This window comes from Macaca thibetana, chromosome 9 (assembly GCF_024542745.1).
Source record: "Macaca thibetana thibetana isolate TM-01 chromosome 9, ASM2454274v1, whole genome shotgun sequence".
NCBI classification, from domain to species: Eukaryota; Metazoa; Chordata; class Mammalia; order Primates; family Cercopithecidae; genus Macaca; species Macaca thibetana.
Window position 1 is genome coordinate 11925610 of NC_065586.1, and position 21317 is coordinate 11946926.

The 21317-nt window shown below is 41.5% G+C and overlaps 2 protein-coding genes across 2 annotated transcripts in view; one reads left to right on the plus strand and one right to left on the minus strand.

Annotated features, from left to right (window-relative positions):
• The window catches only part of CDC123 (cell division cycle 123), a 421061-nt gene that overhangs the window by 171717 nt on the left and 228027 nt on the right, over nucleotides 1-21317 (plus strand). The gene's annotated exons all lie outside the window — the stretch shown is intronic.
• The window catches only part of UPF2 (UPF2 regulator of nonsense mediated mRNA decay), a 727243-nt gene that overhangs the window by 93229 nt on the left and 612697 nt on the right, over nucleotides 1-21317 (minus strand). The window contains exon 5 of the mRNA XM_050803192.1: nucleotides 6154-6314. Within this exon, the coding sequence (XP_050659149.1) occupies nucleotides 6154-6314 (161 nt within the window). The remainder of the gene's footprint in view (nucleotides 1-6153; nucleotides 6315-21317) is intronic.

The window sequence follows — 21317 nt, forward strand, 5'->3', positions numbered from 1 at the left end:
CTTTTATAAATCAATTTTTTAAAAAGATACAAGGGGAAAAAGGGCAGGGGGTGGAGGTATCAAAGATTCAAATAGGAATTTCACAGGAAAAATAATACATTTATAAAACAATCAATAAACTTAAAGATGCTAAAACCTGACTTCAAATTTAAAAATTAAGAACTGCAATGTGGTCAGAGTGTAAAGAAACAGTCATTCTCGGGCCAGGCACAGTGGCTCATGCCTGTAATCCCAGCACTTTGGGAGCCCGAGGTGGATGGATCATGAGGTCAGGAGATTAAGACCATCCTGGCTAACACAGTGAAACCCTGTCTCTACTAAAAATACAAAAAATTAGCCGGGCATGGTAACACACGCCCGTAGTCCCAGCTGCCCAGGAGGCTGAGGCAGGAGAATCACTTGAAGCCGGGAGGCGGAGCTTGCAGTGAGCTGAGATTGCACCACTGTACTCCAGCCTGGGTGACAGAGCAAGACTCTGTCTCAAGAAAAAAAAAAGAAAGAAAGAAACAGTCATTCTCATATACTTAGTGGCATGTAATTTTTTTTTTTTTTAATTTTAAGTTCCAGGATACACGTGCAGAATGTGCAGGTTTGTTACATAGGTATACATATTCCATGGTGGTTTGCTGTACTTATCAATCCATCATCTAGGTTTTAAGCTCTGCATGCATTAGGTATTTGTCCTAATGCTCTCCCTCCCCTTATCCCCCACCTCCCAACAGGCCCCAGTGTGTGTTGTTCCCCTTCCTGTGTCCACATGTTCTCACTGTTCAACTCCCACTTATGAGTGAGAACATGTGGTATTTGGTCTTTTTCCTATGTTAGTCTGCTGAGAACGAGGGCTTCCAGCTTCATCCATGTCCCTGCAAAGGACATGAACTCACTCTTTTTTATGGCTGCATAGTATTCCATGGTGTATATGTACCGCATTTTCTCTACCTAGTCTATTATTGATGGGCATTTGGGTTGCTGTAAATTTCTGTAATAGAAAATATGGCATGTTATACACATACATACATATATATATATATATATATACACACACATATATATATATATATACACACACACATATTTTTTTTTTTTGAGGCGGAGTCTCACTCTGTCTCCCAGGCTGGAGTGCAGTGGCACGATCTCTGCTCACTGCAAGCTCCGCTGCCTCCCGGGTTCACGCCATTCTCCTGCCTCAGCCTCCCTAGAAGCTGGGACTACAGGTGCCCGCCACCACGCCTGGCTAATTTTTTTGTATTTTTGGGGTTTCACCGCGTTAGCCAGGATGGTCTCGATCTCCTGACCTCGTGATCCGCCCGCCTCGGCCTCCCAAAGTGCTGGGATTACAGGTGTGAGCCATCGCGCCCGGCCAAATATGGCATTATATATTGAAACTTAAAATGCATATATCCTTTTAGTCCAAGAATTCTACTTCTAGGAATGTATCCTGTAAACACTAGCATATATACAGAAAGAAGCAGGTTCAGAGATTTTGTTACAGCACTGACAATAATAGCTAAAAGCCAGAAATACTAAGTGTTAATCAACAGAGGACAAGTAAACTACAGCACAACCATACAACAGGATACTACTATGTAGCAATTAAAAAGAATTAGATGGCACTAATGTATTAAAATGAAAAAAAATCTAAGACATATGATTAACTGGAAAAAGTGGCTGTAGAATAAAGGATATTCTGATCACTGGACAATGTAAGCCTCTTCCGGACAAGATGAAGTACTGTATCAGTGACCCAAAATAACTAAAGATGCAAGCAAACAATATTAAAACAATGATTTTCAAACACTGGACATCAGGCAGTATAGGAAAATAATCCCTGATAAAGAGCAGACAAAAACTCAGCTCTACAACTGCCCCAGCTTACTTCATAAAGAGATTTTGTTCAGGCTATGGCCAAGTAAGAGAGAAGCCAGGCAGTCTCCCTGAGTTTGAGGATGAGAGCTGAGAGTCTGGTAATACTCTACCCAAGGCAGGTCGAGCTCCCAGGACACAGTACCAGAGAGGAGAAACCAGCACAAAGATAGACTTCAAAAGATTTGCAGTCTCCTTGAACATTCAGCTGAGTACTGATCAGCTCCTATGTATAAGGAAACAAAGTGTTCACCTGAGTACTGATCAGCCTCTATATGTGAGGAAACTAAGTGAGACTGGGAAAATAACTACTGAAAAGAATTAAGACTCATAGAGAGGCTCATGGGACCAGGAATAGTCTGTATACCCACCAGGCTGACTGAAGAATCTTCTAAGACTCTACTTTATCAGACAGAGTCCAGAAAGGTACTGCCTCAGTATTAGGAAAAATAAGCCCTAGATTAAAGGCTGCTCTGACACCTCCTAACAAAGCATCCTTTCAAAGATGAAACTATTTCCAAGTAACTTAACTGCACCCCAGGATGAAGCTTAATGATATTTATAAGAACACAAAAATACCCAGGACACATCCAATAAAACATTAGCAGGCATGAAGAAAATATGACAAGATATAGAAGAAAAAGAAAATATGACAAGATATACAAGAAAAAGAAAATATGACAAGATATAGAAGAAAAAGAAAATATGACAAGATATAGAGATAACAAACGACTTCTCTAAATGGAATTAAATTATTGGACACCGTAGAAGAAAAGATGAGTGAACTTGAAGACAACAATAGAATAGAAACTATCCAATAATAATAGAAACTAACCAAAAGGAAAGGCAGGGAAAAATAATGAAGAACAAAAAGGACAGGACATTAATGAGCTGTGGGACAACTTTGAACAACCTAAAATACCTGTAATTGAGTCCCTATAGGAGAGGTGACAAAGGAGGAAAGAGAAAACACAATTGAAAATAAAGGTCAAGGTTTTCCTAATTTGATGATAACTATACACCCACAGATCCAGGAAGTTCGAGGAACCCCAAGTACAAGAAATGAAGAAAACCATACCAAGCCACACCATAACTAAGCTGCTTGAAATCAGCGATAATGAAAAAATTTTAAAGCAATGAGAGAAAAAATATATAAATTACATAAATAAGAACAAAGGTAAGAAAGGTAAGAGCACTCTTGATGGAACAATGCAAGCTAGAAGACAGAGGAGTAACATCTTTAAAGTACTGAGAGAAAAAAAGCTCTTGCCCTTAAGTTCTATGTCTGAAAAAAAATTTTTTTTTAAGATACAGAGTCTCATTCTGTCACCCAGGTTGAATACCTGGGCTCATGCAATCCTCCCACCTCAGCCTTCCAAGTAGCTAGGACTACAGGCTGTGCCACATGACTAGCTAAATTTGTTTTATTTTTTAAAAATTTTTTGTAGAGACAGGGTCTCACTATGTTGCCCTGACTAGTCTCAAACTCACCTCAAACAATCCTCCTGCCTTGGCCTCCCAAAGCCCTGGTATTACAGGCATAAGCCACCATGCCTAGACAAAAAGATCTTTTAAAAACAATGACAGGGCTGGGCACAGTGGCTCAAGCCTGTAATCCCAGCACTTTGGGAGGCTGAGGCAGGCAGATCGCTTGAGCTCAAAAGTTCGAGACCAGCCTGACCAACATGGTGAAACCCCATCTCTACTAAAAAGGCAAAAATCAGCCGGGCTTGGTGGCGCATACCTGTAGTCCCAGTTATTTCTTGGGAGGCTGAGGCACAAGAATTGCTTGAACCTGGGACGCAGAGGTTGCAGTAAGCCAAGACTGCACCATCGCATTCCAGCCTGGGTGATGGAGTGACACTCTGTCTCCAAAAATAAAAATAAAAACAATGACAGAATTTTCTCAAGGTCTATTAATTCTGGAAGATGTCTAAAAATACATTTAAAGTCATGACAGAGGGCGATGGCTCACGCCTGTAATTCCAACGCTTTGGGAGGTCGAAACGGTTGGATCACCTGAGGTTGGGAGTTTGAAACCAGCCTGATCAACATGGAGAAACCCTATCTCTACTAAAAATACAAAATTAGCTGGGTGTGGTAGCACACGCCTGTAATCCCAGCTACTCAGGAGGCTGAGGCAGGAGAATTGCTTGAATCTGGCAGGCAGAGGTTGCAGTGAGCCGAGATCGCGCCATTGCACTCCAGTCTGGGCAACAAGAGCGAAACTCTGTCTCAAAAATAATAATAATAATAATAATACATTTAAAGTCATTTAAAATGAAAAGAAAAATTAGCTTAAATTTCAGTATGACAATTAGAGGAAAATGGTAAAGAAACCAACTAAATTAATCCCCAAGTATGCTAATTATTATTATTTTTTTTTTTTGAGACGGAGTCTCACCCAGGCTGGAGTGCAATGGTGCGATCTCAGCAATCTGCAACCTCCACCTCCCGGGTTCAAGCGATTCTCCTGCCTCAGCCTCCTGAGTAGCTGGGATTACAGGCACACACCACAATGCCCAGCTAACTTTTGTCTCTTTAGTAGAGAGGGGGTTTCACCACGTTGGCCAGGCTAGTCTCGAACTCCTGACCTTGTGATCCGCCCGCCTTGGCCTCCCAAAGTGCTGGGATTAGAGGCGTGAGCCACTGTGCCCGGCCATATGCTAAATATTATACAGAGATTTTGGTTCTAAAATATCATAACAAATATACTGAGAAAGTTCTGAGAAACAAGCCAGGGTCAACCAAAACACAAATTCTATGATGAAACTTTTTTAAAACATTTAAAAAGTTTGGCCAGGTGCGGTGGCTCACGCCTGTAATCCCAGCACTTTGGGAGGCCGAGGCGGGCGGATCACGAGGTCAGGAGATGGAGATCATCCTGGCGAACACGGTGAAACCCCGTTTCCACTAAAAACACAAAAAATTAGGTAGGCATGGTGGCGGGCACCTGTAGTCCCAGCTATTCGGGAGGCTGAGGCAGAAGAATGGTGTGAACCCAGGAGGCAGAGTTTGCAGTGAGCGGAGACAGCACCACTGCACTCCAGCCTGGGCAACAGAGCGAGACTCCAACTAAAAAAAAGAAAAAAAAATTTAAAAAGTTTGATTGAGACTGAGCTTTTGAGATACTGAATAGGAGGCTGGGTGCAGTGGCTCACACCTATAATCTCAGCACTTTGGGAGGCCAAGGCAGGAGGATTGCTTGAGCTAAGGAGTTTGAGACCAGCCTGAGAAACATGGTAAAACCTTGTCTCTAATTAGCCAGACATGGTGGTGCACACCTGTCGTCCCAGCTACTTGGGAGACTGAGGCAGGAGAATCATTTGAGCCCAAGAGGCAGAGGCTGCAGTGAGCTGAGACTGTGCCATTGCATTCCAGCCTGAGCAACAGAGCAAGGCTCTGTCTCAAAGAAAAAAAAGTGTAAGAATTATGTACATTATTATATATAAATATAATAAATGCATTCACAGTATACAACAGGTATTTCTTACTGAGAATATTAAATATAAATTTTTCTTTAATTACAAAAGGAAATTTTACAAATACTTCACCCTTAAAATTTCTTTTTTTTTGAGACAGGGTCTCACTTTGTCATCCAGGCTGGAGTGCAGTGGTTCACTTCTGCCCCCCAGGTTCATGCGATTCTCCTGCCTTAGCTTCCTGAGTAGCTGGGACTACAGGCATGTGCCACCACACCCAGCTAATTTTTGTATTTTTAGTAGAGACGGAGTTTCAGTGTTGGTCAGGCTGGTCTTGAACTCCTGACCTCGTGATCCTCCTGCCTCGGCCTCCCAAAGTGCTGGGATTATAGGAATGAGCCACTGAGACTGGCCACCCTTAAGATTTCTAAGTAAACAGAATTGCCAGGAAATTCAGATACCTATCTATTACATAAGAATCTGAATGAACTCATCATATTGTCATATGAGTTAATTATTATTTTCTATGTCCAGAGACTCTTCCATTCAGGGATCATTTCAAATAGCTTTTCAAGGTTGTCAATAGGTTTTAACACCATTTCTTTATTTAAAAATTTCTTTAAAAAACAGAGATAGGGTCTCACTATGTTGCCCAGGCTGCTGTCAAAACTCCTGGTCTCAAGCGATCCTCTTACCTTGGATTCCCAAAGTGTTGAGGTTACAGGCATGAGCCACCATGCCTGGCCCATTTTTAAAATGTTGAAGCCATTTTAAAAATTTAAATTCACAATACTGCACATCTGACAAGCCTAAAGGTAAGTGACAGTGCTTATAGAAAACACAATGTTTGTTTTTAAGGATATCTTACCTTCTGGTGTTGGTTTGTCTTGAGGAAGATCTGGCATATTTTCATCCAAAAGGTCTGCTAAGGATTGAGAATTTGCCAGCAACTTCTGGTAAGACATAGCAAATTCCTCATACTGTTTATGTCTATCTTCACTGAGCTCCCCTTTAGAATGTAGAATGCGCCTATAAACAAATGAAATCATCTGACAGTCTTATCAAAACAGATGTGATCACAAATTATTACATATGGGAAACATGCCATAATTTGATTTTCTCATACAAATTTAGTATAATTTTCATTTTTATTTAACATTTGAATCTAATATTTTCAAAATGTATCTGAAATGTATAATCAAATTTACCTGAACATTTAAATTTTAACACTAGTTCCTCAAAGAATATGAAGCATGCTTGCTGAAATACCACAATATTTAACAATACACATCTAAATAATTTTAAATTATTCAGTATTTTATTACAGTCACACTCTTCTCAGATAAAGTTAACCAAAACTAACACAACTACACAAGCCAATTTTCAAAAGCAACAGGTTATAGAAAGAATCAATTATTCTTAAACCTCCATGATTTGAATCAGAAATATCATATTTAACAACATATCACAAAATAATAAAAAATTATTTGGCTTTTTATTACTGTCATACTTCCCTCAGACATACAGAGCTAACCAAAAATATTTAACACAACTACACAACTCAGTTTTCAAAACCAACAGATTTTGAACAGGTTCAAAAACAACAGAATCAGTTATCCTTAAACTTCCATAATTATTTGAATCAAGGTTACCTTTTGAAAAAGCCCACAATCTTCCCCACAGCCAATTCTCAATCTACTGTGCAAGTACTGGTTATTTATCTGGGTAACGGAGAAGTCCACTTACTCAGGCCAGCCCATATCAAGGAACTAAGGACATAACCACTCTTCCACTTTGCAAGAATACACCAATAAGCCCATAACTACAAATGCAAAACTACTGAAAACACCAAAATGTATAGAGTAAAAGTCTTATTATATTCGCGTAAATCATTGAGACTTATACAGCTGGATCCAATTTTTTACATACAAAATATCCATGTGATACTATAATATTCAAAATTTATAAACCATAATGCAAATACAATGTTTCAAAAAGTCAATTATAAAGTTATTTTTACAAGTAATACTTAGAAGTTTTTTATTTCTTGTTATTTGAGTTTTCTTCTGAACAGTGAAGAAAACAAGGTTTTCTATAATGCCATCTTCCATCTTCTAAAAGTTACAGAGAAAAAGGCAGAAAAATTATGCCTATATTTATTCTTCCCAGATTATTTGAAATAATGTCAAAACTTCCCCATTTTGCCCTATTTCTACTCACATAAACTTTTGTTTAAATACTATAACAGGCCGGGCGCGGTGGCTCAAGCCTGTAATCCCAGCACTTTGGGAGGCCGAGACGGGCGGATCACGAGGTCAGGAGATCGAGACCATCCTGGCTAACACGGTGAAACCCCGTCTCTACTAAGAAATACAAAAAATAGCCGGGCGAGGTGGCAGCGCCTGTAGTCCCAGCTACTCGGGAGGCTGAGGCCGGAGAATGGCGTGAACCCGGGAAGCGGAGCTTGCAGTGAGCTGAGATCCGGCCACTGCACTCCAGCCTGGGCTACAGAGCGAGACTCCGTCTCAAAAAAAAAAAAAAAAAAATAAATAAATAAATAAATAAATACTATAACAATTCAGTCTGGCATGGTGACTCACACCTATAATCCCAGTACTCTGGGAGGACGAGGCAGGTGGCTCACCTGAGGTCAGGAGTTTGAGACCAGCCTGGTCAACGTGGTAAAACCTCGTCTCTACTAAAAATACAAAAATTAGCCAGGTGCAGTGACGTGCGCCTGTAATCCCAGTTACTCAGGAGGCTGAGGCAGGAGAATCGCTTGAACCCAGGAGGCGGAGGTTGCAGTGAGCCGAGATCGTGCCATTGCAATCCAGCCTGGGTGACAGAGCAAGACTCCTGTCTCATAAACAAATAAATACTATAACAATTCAAGTAACAACATTTTCAATTTTCCAAATATTAGTTCCCATTACAAGTGCATCAGTGCATAGATTCATGAAATCCAGTTATTTCCTCTTTTCAAATCTGGCCTATTGGGGTCTAAAATGAGAAATTTCATTTTCTTATGATTTAAATATACATTAGATATCATTCTACCAACACATTAGTAAAACGTTAAAATAGTTTAACCATAATAATCTAGGCTAAAAAGTGCTTCTCTAAAAATATTGTCATTAGAGAGCATTTTTCCCTCTTCAAACATTTGTTTCAGACTACTGTTACAAACACAAAACTTTTTCAGTAATTTTGTGAATGAATTTTAAAAATTAAAACAAAAACCCATAGCATTTTAACATATTCATACCTATGAAAGACAGCATTAGCACTCTGAATGAGCTTGTTAAAACTTTTAATCAGAAGTTCTAATAGAACTCATTATGGAAGTTAAAAGTCATTAAAAAAAAATTTTTTTTCCATTTACTTTTATTTTTTGTAGAGATAGGAATCTGACTATGTTGGCCAAGCTGGTCTGGAACACCTGGCCTCTAGCAATCCTCCCACCTCAAACTCCCAAAATGTTGGGATTACAGGTGTGAGCCACCACACTCGGCCGAAATTAAGTAAGTTAGTCAAATAAGTAATGCTCAGAAGTAGGTTACTTAAGCTGGGCACGGTGGCTCACGCTTGTAATCCCAGAACTTTGGAAGGCCAAGGTGGGTGGGATCACAGGGTCAGCAGTTTGAGACCATCCTGGCCAATATGGTGAAACACTGTCTCTACTAAAAATTAAAAAATTAGCCGGGCGCGGTGGCAGGCGCCTGTAATCCCAGCTACTTGGGAGACTGAGGCAGAAGAATCACTTCAACCCGGGAGGCAGAGGTTGCAGTGAGCCAAGATTGCACCATTGCACTCCAGCCTGGGCAACAGAGCGAGACTCTGTCTTTAAAAAAAAAAAAAAAAAAAAAGAAAAGAAGCAAGTTACTTAAAAATATCTGCAATGTAGGACTGGGCATGGTGGCTCATGCCTATAATCCCAGCACTTTGGGAGGCTGAGGCAGGTGGATCACCTGAGGTGAGGAGTTCAAGATCAGCCTGGTCAACATGGTGAAATCTCGTCTCTACAAAAACATAAAAATTAGCCGGGCACGACAGTGGGTGCCTGTAATCCTAGCTCCTTGGGAGGCTGAGGCAGGAGAATCATTCGAACCCGGGAGGCAGAGGTTGCAGTGAGCTGAGATTGCACCATTGCACTCCAGCCTGGGCAACAGAGCGAGACTCCATCTCAAAAATAAAAATAAAAAAAAATCTGCAATGTTATTAAGAAAAATGTTAACAGGTAAAAATTGAAGAGTTTATTCCATGGTACTTTAGTTGGAAAAAAAATTAAAAAACAAAAACTGAAGAGTTTATTCTGAAGCAAATTATATTAAAGGGATAATAATGGTTCTAACAGATTTCAAAACCCCTAATGACAATTACTATGTAACATTATTTCATACTTGAAATTGGAAAATATATCTCAGAATAACATAACCCAAAACTTTATTTCTCTTAACAAGTTCTGACATTCTGGTCATCCAAGGAACAAACATCCAGTCCACTGAGATACATAATTACACTAAGGATTTCTAATACATAAGCAGTAGCAAGGTGATGACTACCTTAGGACAACAAAAATGAACAGTACTTTTCCTCACTTTCACGTGGGGATTTGCCTGTGACTGTGCGCTGGCTCCATTAAAAGTGATTTCATTCTATGATGGTTCCCTGAGTCTGCATTCCAGTTCCTCTCCAGTCCTGCTGGAAGCAAACTAAAACTATAAAGCTTCACTGATACTCCTTACCCTCCCCTTAATTCCATGATCAAATGCATTAATAGCACTAACTTACCTAACTAATGAGTAGGTACTTAAGTTACTATTCAGTGAAAATCATCCTCAAGGAAAGTTTAGATTTGGGGTTTTGTTTGTCTGTTTTATAGCTCCATAAGCCTTTTACTCCCATTTTTTTTTTTATTATTATTATACTTTAAGTTCTGGGATACATGTGCCAAACGTGCAGGTTTGTTACATAGGTATACACGTGCCATGGTGGTTTGCTGCACCCATCAACCTGTCATCTACATTAGGTATTTCTCCTAATGTTATCCCTCCCCTATCCCCCCAGCCCCCAGTTTTTTTTCTTTTGTTTTGTTTTGTTTTTAATATCTTACACCGAGCACTTGGTTACCAGGACAGAATACCAATTAATACAGTTATGACTTCTGTTATATATAAAACTGACAGATGTAGCCATATATCCTTTCCTTGACATCTAAGTAATACACATTTACTGAACTGACTAAATCCACAGCATGCAGTAAGATGATACACAGATGAAGCAGAGAAATAACTCATTATAGTGCCTGAACATTTAAAGCCCCAAGGATTGGCCAGGCACAGTGGTTAACACCTGTAATCCTAGCACTTTGGGAGGCCAAGGAGGGCGGATTGCTTAAGTTCACAAGTCCGAGACCAACCTGGGCAGCACGGTGAAACTCCATCTCTACAAAAAACACAAAAATTGGCCAGGCACTGTGGCTCACACCTGTAATCCCAGCACTTTGGGAGGCTGAGGCGGGTGGACCACAAGGTCGGGAGTTCAAGATCAGCCTGACCAACATGGTGAAACTCCATCTCTGCTAAAGATACAAAAATTAGCCAGGTATGGTGGCATGCACCTGTAATCCTGGCTACTCAGGAGGCTGAGGCAGGAGAATCACTTGAACCCGGGAGGCGAAGGTTGCAGTGAGCCAAGATCACACCACTGCACTCTAGCCTAGGAGACAGAGCAAGACTCCATCTCAAAAACAAAAAAAAACAAAATCAGTTGGATGCGGTGGTGGGCACCTATAGTCCTAGCTACTCAGGAGGCTGAGGTGGGAGGATCACCTGAACCCAGGAGGTCGAGGCTGCAGTAAGCTGCAACTATGCCTGCGCTGCAGCCTGGGTGACAGAGTGAGACCCTGCCTCAAAAAATAAATAAATAAACCCAAGGATCATTTAGAAATTCTAATGAAATTAAACATGTTTAAATGTAAGCTAAAAATGTCAGGGTATTTTTTGTAACTTTATGAAACTCATAGGAAAAGGTTTTCAGTTTGTTTTTGAAAACCCATGTGAGGGAACTAAATATTACGGAGTCTCGCTCTGTCGCCCAGGCTGGAGTGCAGTGGCGCGATCACTGCAAGCTCCGCCTCCCGGGTTCCCGCCACTCCTGCCTCAGCCTCCCGAGTAGCTGGGACTACAGGCGCCCACAACCGCGCCCGGCTAATTTTTTTGTATTTTTAGTAGAGACTGGTCTCGATCTCCTGACCTTGTGATCCGCCCGCCTCGGCCTCAAAGTGCTGGGATTACAGGCGTGAAAGGGAACTAAATATTACACAACACATCTGACCAACAAGTATCTCTGCTTTCTATCAGTTATCAAAAAATATGACCAAAATTTCTCATGTGAATTCCATGAGAATGTATCACAGAAAATATAACCAAAATCAAGCTGAAAACATGATTTCATCATATATTTTAATTACTGCCTTTTTAGAAATACATCAATTACATAAAGCTGAATTTAAGCCATTCTTCTGAGAATGTCATAAAGTAGAGGTTAGCAAACTTTTTCTGTAAAGGGGCAAACAATGTGTATTTCAGTCTGCAGACCATTTGGTCTTTGCTGAAACTACTCAATTCTGCTAACGTAACACAAAAGCAGCCACAGATAATATGTAAACAAATGAGGGTGACTATAATAAAATTTTATTTATGAACACTGAAATTTGAACTTGAAATCATTTTCATGCTTCCCAAAACATTCTACTTTTGACTATTTTTCAACCATTTAAAAAAGTAAAAACCATTCTTAGGTGACAGGCTGTAGAAAAACCAGTCATAGGCTTAATCTGGCCCACAAGCCATAGTTTGCCATCCCTGTCACACTACTACATGTCTTATAAATTAGTGCATTCCCTCCTGCAATATCATTGCACACTAGAGAGGTACTTGTCCCCTTTTACAGATGTAAACAGTAAGTAATGAGAACAAAATCAATGCCAACTCTTACGCTTTGTTATAAAAATACAAAAAAAAATTGCCCTCCTTTCTGCAACATACATGAGACATCACTGTCCAGAAGAATCTCTAAGGTACATCAGTCCTTGATTTTACGGAGTATTTTTTTTTGTTTATTTTATTTTGTTTTGGTTTTGAGAGGGATTCTTGCTCTGTTGCTCAGGCTGAAGTGCAGTGGCGCAATCTCGGCTCACTGCAACCTCCACCTCCTAGGTTCAAGCAATTCTCCCTGCCTCAGCCTCTCACATAACTGGAATTACAGGAGCCTACCACCACATCCAGCTAATTTCTAAATTTTCAGTAGAGTCGGGGTTTTGCCATGCTGGCCAGGCTGGCCTCAAACTCCCGACCTCAGGTGATCTGCCCACCTCAGCCTCCCAAAGTGCTGGGATTACAGGCATGAGCCACCGCACCCAGTTGAATGTTTTTTGTATTACTAATTTAATATTATAAAACCAACCAAAAAAACCAGTCAATTTTTGAGTCAAGCATTATACATCATAAATGAGAAAATTCATTAATGCCTAAAAAATTATAATATTAAGAGAACTTTTTTCTTTTCCATTTTTTTTGACTTTTTTAATATTTCCTTCATTTTATTACTTAATTTTTGTTTTGTATTATCCTAAAAAATAAATTTTATTTTTACTTATTTTTATTTTTTTGAGACAGAGTTTCGCTCTGTCACCCAGGCTACAGTGCAATGGCACAATCTCGGCTCACTGCAACCTCCGCCTCCCGGGTTCAAGCCATTCTCCTGCCTCAGCCTCCTGAGTAGCTGGGATTACAGGCATGCGCCACTACGCCGGCTAATTTTGTATTTTTAGTAGAGACGGGGTTTCTCCATGTTGGTCAGGCTGGTCTCGAACTCCCGACCTCAGGTGAGCTACTAAAGTTTAAGAAGTTTAACATAAAAATTTATAAAATCATAAAAAGACAGAAAGAGAAATTCTCATTCAAATGTCTTTCAGAAAGGTCAGGCAGGCAATCTATTAATAAAAGCTAGCTAACATTTACTAAACACTTACAATGTGCCAGACACTGTTATTAAGTGCTTTTACACATATGAATTCACTACATGATTCACATTTACCTCAGAGTTACAGAACTATTGTTATGCCCATTTTACAGATGGGAAAACTGAAGCAGGGATGCTAGGTAACTTGCCCAAGATTGCAGAATGTGCAAATGACAGTGCTCTAGCTCGAGTCCACGCTCTGAAATACTGGACTATGTTGCCTTTCAAATTATAATTATCCACTTTGTACATTCTAGCGAAGTTCAAATGTTTCTCAAACACATTCATGAAGACAAGCCTTCACCACAGAACAGCTTATTCTATTTCCTTTTCTGGGTCCCTCTCTCCTTTGGATTTGACTTGGTAAATATTGAGTGGCTAACATGTATACTATACACTTCAAAAACAAGTGCTAAATGTAAATATGGATAGATATTATGTAATTGTGAAAAGTACAGTACGAAGAGGAAGAAAATAACCTGACTCTGTCACTCACTTTCCATGTTATATTGGGCAAGCCCTTTAATCCCTTTGTTTTACCATCTTCAAAATATAGGCATTTATACAATATAGGTACTGTTAGGATCAATTAAGATCATATAGGCCAGGTGTGGTGGCTCACGCCTGTAATCTCAGCACTTTGGGAGGCCAAGGCAGGAGGATCACTTGAGCCCAAGATATCAAGACCAGCCTGGCCAACATAATGAGACCAAGTCTCTACAAAAAAAATGTTTTTTAATTAGCCAGGGGTGGTGGTGCATACCTGTGGTCTCAGCTACTTGGGAGACTGAGGTGGGAGATATCAAGGCTGCAGTGAGCGATGACTGCGCCATGATGCTCCAGCCTGGATGACAAAGCAAGACCCTGTCTCAAAAAAAAAAGGATCATATATGTGATTCATTATGTTAATGTAAAATGGTATTTTCATGAGAAAAAAAGTGCCAAAGCCTAATAAAGGAAAGGCAAGAACTTCAATGCCAAATTCTATTAATCATTAGCCAAATTAAAAAGGAAAATAGTCTTGACAAGAATACAGAACATTCATTTTAACTTTGACCTTGTGCAATCATACAAAATTAAATATAACACATGGACAAAATCTCTAAAAGAATGATCATGAAGAAGACCCCAGAAAAACTTCTGGGTTTTATATCTCCTCCAGCATTCTGTCAAATTTTAATAAAAATTGGCTTAGAATTATCTTAGATTTTCTTGGCTGGACGCGGTGGCTCACGTCTGTAATCCCAGCACTTTGGGAGGCCAAGGCGGGTAGATCACTTGAGGTGAGGAGACCAGGCTGGCCAACATGGTGAAACTCTGTCTCTGCTAAAAATATAAAAATTAGTCGAGTGTGGTGGCAGCTGCATGTAATCCCAGCTACTCAGGAGGCTGAAGCAGGAGAATCGCTTGAAACCCAGGAGGTGCAGGTTGCAGTGAGCCAGGATCGTGCCACTGCACTCCAGCCTAGGTGACAGAGTGAGACTCCGGCACAGAGGCTCACGCCTGTAATCCTACCACTTTGGGAGGCCGAGGCGGGCAGACTGCGTGAGCTCGGGACTTCGAGACCAGCCTGGGCAACATGGTGAAACCCTGTTTCTACTAAAACACAAAAAATTAGCCAGGCATGGCAGCATATGCCTGTAGTCCCAGCTACTTGGGAGGCTGAGGCAGGAGAATTGCTTCAACCTGTGAGGCAGAGGTTGCAGTGAGCTGAGATCGTGCCATTGCACTCCACCCTGCAGACAGAGGGAGACTCCGTCTCAAAAAAAAAAATTATCTTAGATTTTCTTTTGGTTTCATTTTAGAATTAATTTATTTATGGATGTCTCATAATCTTGTAAAAAGACTCGAACATAGCAAAGCAAAACTGTACCCATTAAAATGGGTACTACTACTACAGCACAGTCATTTAAACACCATTAGAATATCTAGGAGACAATTTTAGAGCTCTTAGAACATTACAGCTATAACATTAAGTCTAAAGTACAGAGAAGTAACATCTTAATTGTGCTTAAATACTACCAATTAATTAAACAACCTACCTGTGAAGCAAGGTACAACTCACCTGGAAGGAAAGTGAAAGTAAAAGCAGTCCCATTTCATTATTTGCTGATGTGTTTTTAAGTTTCAGTATCAGTCAATAATGCCTCGAGAATTATCATTCATAAAAGAAACCTCTGACTTTTTTTTTTAACAATGGGCAGAGGAAAAAGTCTGCATTCTACTTAAATGCTTTTTCCTGAACTTTGTCAACTCACTGCTGTCAGACTAAGCCTGCAATCATGAAGGTACTAAGTCATGGGTGCTGAAGAGAAACTTGTAACCACTTCCATCAATTAGAGAGAAAAAAAGGAATAAAGATACATCAAGATTACTCAAACAAGAATTCTGGCCTACTACCTGAATTCATGATTTCACTATACTGAAAGAAACAAACAAACAAAAAAAATTAGCTGGGCGCGGTGGCGGACGCCTGTAGTCCCAGCTACTCAGGAGGCTGAGGCAGGAGAATGGCATGACCCCGGGAGGCGGAGCTTGCAGTGAGCCGAGATTGCACCACTGCACTCCAGCCTGGGGAACACAGCGAGACTCCGTCTCAAAAAAAAAAAAGAAACAAATTCTGTAACATAACTGAGTTATAGCCAATAAAAATTAAATCACTTCTTCATCCAATTAAATGTCCAAAATATACTAACAGGACCTCTACAATATTTCAAAGTACAAAGCATTTCAAAGCATATAAAGAGCACTTAACATTTTAACAGGCAAAAGTCACCAAGAAAGTAAAGCTATTAACTCCAAATAGGCAACTACTACTGAATGATATTTTTAAATTTCTTTTTTTTTTTTTTTTTTGAGACGGAGTCTCGCTCTGTCGCCCAGGCTGGAGTGCAGTGGCCTGATCTCAGCTCACTGCAAGCTCCGCCTCCCGGGTTCACGCCATTCTCCTGCCTCAGCCTCCCGAGTAGCTTGGGACTACAGGCACCCGCCACCTCGCCCGGCTAGTTTTTTGTAGTTTTAGTAGAGACGGGGTTTCACTGTGTTCACCAGGATGGTCTCGATCTCCTGACCTCGTGATCCACCCGTCTCGGCCTCCCAAAGTGCTGGGATTACAGGCTTGAGCCACCGCGCCCGGCCGATATTTTTAAATTTCTAATAATTGTAACTCACCAGGTCAATCACTTAACCAAAATGTATAATAAAAAATAATATTCAGCTGGGTGTGGTGGATCACGCGTGTAATCCCAGCACTTTGGGAGGCCGAGGCGGGCAGATCACGAGGTCAAGAGATGGAGACCATCCTGGCCAACATGGTGAAAACCCGTCTCTACTAAAAACAAACAAACAAAAAATACAAAATTAAAATTAGCTGGGCGTGGTGGCGCATGCCTGTAATCCCAGTTACTCGGGAGGCTGAGGCAAGAGAATCAGTTGAACCCGGGAGGTGGAGGCTGTGGTGAGCTGACACCACACCATTGCACTCCAGCCTGGGCAACAGAGTGACACTCTATCTCAAAAAAAAAAAAAAAAAAAAAAAGATATTGGCCAGGCAGAGGCTCATGCCTGTAATCCCAGCACTGTGGGAGGCCCAGGCAGGCGGGTAGCTTGAGCTCAGGAGTTTGGGACCATCCTGGGCAACATGGAGAAATCTCGTCTCCACCAAAAATACAAAAAATTAGCCAAGTGTGGTGGCGCGTGCCTATGGTCCAGCTACTCAGGAGGAGGACTGCTTGAGCCGTGAGGTGGAGGTTGCAGTGAGCACTTCAGCCTGCCACTGCACTCCAGCCTGGGTGACAGAGTGAGACCTTGTCTCAAAAAAAAACAAAATAAAATAATAAAAGATATTGAATAAAAGGTTTAAAGAAATTTAACTACAGGCCGGGCGCGGTGGCTCAAGCCTGTAATCCCAGCACTTTGGGAGGCCGAGACGGGCGGATCACGAGGTCAGGAGATCGAGACCATCCTGGCTAACACGGTGAAACCCCGTCTCTACTAAAAAATACAAAAAACTAGCCAGGCGCGGTGGCGGGCGCCTGTAGTCCCAACTACTCGGGAGGCTGAGGCAGGAGAATGGTGTGAACCCGGGAGGCGGAGCTTGCAGTGAGCTGAGATCCGGCCACTGCATTCCAGCCTGGGCGGCAGAGCGAGACTCCGTCTCAAAAAAAAAAAAAAAGAAATTTAACTACATAGGAATCTTAAATATCAGCTAGCTTAGTTTTCTTGCTTTACCACACTTCAGGGAAACCTTACTGGAAGAACGATTGCCCATTATTTAGTCCTATGATAAAGAAAAACCTCAAAATACCTACTGGGTGAGAGGTGCAGTGGCTCACACTTGTAAACCCACAAGTTTGGGAGGCCATGGCAGGAGAACTGCTTGAACCCAGGAGTTCAAGGCCAGCCTGGACAACAGTGTGAGACCATATCTCTATGTTTACAAAAATTATTTTAAAGGTTGGGGTAGGGGGCAGGCACGGTGGCTTACGCCTATAATCCTAACACTTTGGGAGGCCAAGGCAGGTGGATCATCTGAGGTCAGGAGTTCGAGACCAGCCTGGGCAACATGGCAAAACCCCGTCTCTACTAAAAATACAAAATTAGCTGGGCGTGGTGGCATGTGCCTATAGTCCCAGCTACTCGGGAGGCTGAGGTGGGAGAATTGCTTGAACCCAGGAGGCGGAGGTTGCAGTGAGCTGAGATCACACCACTGTACTCCAGCCTGGGCAATACAGTGAAACCCCGTCTCAAAAAATTAATTAATTTATTTGTTAATTAAAGGTGGGGTAGCACTGAGCACAGTGGCTCACACTTATAATCCCGACACTTTGGAAGGCCAAGGCGGGAGGATCACTTGACCCCAGAAGTTTGAGATCAGCCTGAGCAACACAGGGAGCTCTCTCTCTATAAAAAAATTAAAAAATTAACCAGGCATGGTGGCACGGGCCTGTAGTCTCAGCTACTTGAGAGCGTGAGGTAGGAAGATCCCTTAAAACCCAGGAGGTCAAGGAAGGCTACGCTGAGCCATGATCACACGACTGCACTCTAGCCCAGGTAACAGAGTGAGACCCTGCCACAAAACAAAACAAAACAAAACAAAAAAACACACAGCTACTGGATAATGACTGGGAAGGAAAAAATGATCATTTTAGCAGAACACCATAATGTAGCCTCATAGAAGGTAGGAAACTATAATTAGGCCAAGTAGGGATTGTGCATTAATCCTTTCCTCATGTTTTCTTCGCTTAGTCACGTCTCTGCATCTTCACTATAGTGGCTGCTCAAGTTGAAGCGATCCTAAGGCATGAGTGATTTATTAAGCCATATGCCAATTATTTTCTACATGGTGATTAAGATTCACACATCCTCAAATCATTACATCTAAATGGGCAAAGTCTCCCTTGATAAAAAGGCTGTGATGGCCAGGCACGGTGGCTGACGCCTGTAATCCCAGCACTCTGGGAGGCAGAAGCAGGCGGATCACCTGAGGTCAGGAGTTTGAGACCAGCCTGGTCAACATGGCGAAACCCCATCTCTACTAAAAATACAAAAATTAGCTGGGTATAGCGGCACAGGCCTGTAATCCTAGCTACTTGGGAGGCTGAGGTAGGAGAACTGCTTCAACCTGGGAGGCAAAGGTTGCAGTGAGCAAGATCGTGACACTGCATTCCAGCCTGGGAGACAGCACAAGACTCCATCTCTAAATAAATAAATAAATAGGCTGTGACAATGCTAAGGTCAGTTTACACTACATAAGTAAACTTCTCTAATAACTATGGATTAATAGTTCTGTATCAAATGGATAAAAGTTTCTAGGGAAACGCCACAAAGCTGTGTTCTTAACAACATCCTTTTCAAATTTTTATCAATGACTTGAATAATAAAATAGAAGAGTTGCTTATCAAAGCTGAATATGACCAGAAGATAAGTACTATTCAGTTTTTATTTTGAGCCAGGGTCTCTCTCTGTCGCTCAGGCTAGAGTGCAGTGGTACAATCACGGCTTACTGCAGTCTTGACATTTCAGGCTCAAGTGATCCCCCCACCTCAGCCCCCAAGTAGCTGAGATTACAGGCCCGTGCCATCACACCCAGCTAATTTTTATATTTTTTGTAGCAATGGGGTTTCACCATGTTGCCCAGGCTAGTCTCAAACTCCTGGCTCAAGCGATCCTTCTGCCTCAGCCTCCCAAAGTGCTGACATTAGAGGCGTGAGCCACTGCGCCCAGCCAGTACTGTGTATTATTAATATACATGTAATCAATATCCAAAGCATTCATAAAGCTAAAATAATATATCAAAAGCATCTAAATAAAGTTTAATAGAGATAAGCAAGTACATATTTAGGCTTTAAAAACTGTATTTCACTAGTTTAAGGTGAAGAAGAAGTGGCTTGTCAGCAGTTCATATGAGAAATAAAGCTTTAGTGCAAATAAGTTTAACAAAAACCAAAAGAACGACAAGGTAGCTATAAAAACGAAGGCAATTTTAGGTCACAGATAGAAAAGAATGCATCCAAAACAAGTATCCTAAGCATAGTGAAGTGTCTGGAAATCATGGCGCAAACTGAAAGAACTGGAGGTATTTAACATAGAGAAGAGAAAAGGGAAACATCACAGCAGTCTGTGAATATCTGAGATACTGTCATTGGAATAAAAGTGGACACGTATGTCCTCTACCAGTGTTCCTCAAACCATCTGTGGTAAAGGGCCACCTTTCCATCCCCAACCATTGGACACTTCCGTAAAAATATAGTAGGAATACTATGACCATTGAAAACTCCTATAAACCTTGTTTTTGGGGGGGGGGGGCGGGGACGAAGTCTCACTCTTATCCCCCAGGCAGGAGGGCAATGGCGCAATATCAGCTCACTGCAACCTCTGCCTCCCGGGTTCAAGCGATTCTCCTGCCTCAGGCCCCTACAAGTAGCTGGGATTACAGGGGCCTGCCACCATGCCCAGCTAATTTTTGCATTTTCAGTAGAGATGGGGTTTCACCACGTTGGCCAGGCAGGTCTAGAACTCCTGACCTCAGGCAACACACCCGCCTTGACCTCCCAAAGCGCTGGGATTACAGGTGTGAGCCACCATGCCCAGCCGGAAAATTCCTATAATAATTTCTAAGTGCTCACTCTCACGTTCTGTATTTCATTCATTATGAACAGGTAAAAAGTTCATAGATCTCCTACTTCAAGTACCTGTATTCCATCCATACTAGAAAAAAGAACCAAATCAAAGTGAACCATTTTGTGGTAAGTTAAATTTCCAATTGATGTAACAAAAGAATTCCTAGCCCATAAGTGTTACCAACAGTGCAATGGCACAGACAGAACTGAGCTCCTTTGGGAAGTATTCAGAGGAAAAATAATCTTATCTGTTAGATAATCTATAAAATGTTTTCCTACTTCGGAAAGGTTAATGGATTGGATTAAAACATCATAGAATCTCTTCACTCTCCAAGATTCTGAGTCCAATCAAAAGCAAATACACACACAGACACCCTCAAAGTAGCCAAGAACTAATCAATCATTAGCATACTATTAGCATACTTACAAATCATCAGTTATGATATATTAAGTAGAATGTATGAGGAAAGGACTATGAAACTGACAAAGCATATGGAAATCATAATTAGGAAGCCCTGGGCCGGGCGCGGTGGCTCACGCCTGTAATCCCAGCACTTTGGGAGGCCAAGGCGAGCGGATCACAAGGTCAGGAGATCGAGACCATGGTGAAACCCCGTCTCTACTAAAAATACAAAAAATTAGCCGGGCGTGGTTGTGGGCGCCTGTAGTCCCAGCTACTTGGGAGGCTGAGGCAGGAGAATGGCGTGAACCCGGGAGGCGGAGCTTGCAGTGAGCCGAGATCGCGCCACTGCACTCCAGCCTGGGCGACAGAGCGAGACTCCGTCTCAAAAAAAAAAAAAAAAAAAAAAAAAAAAAAAAGGAAGCCCTCAGTAAGTGAGAAGTATGAATAAAGCACCACCATAATCCTTTTTAGTCCATTACTGAT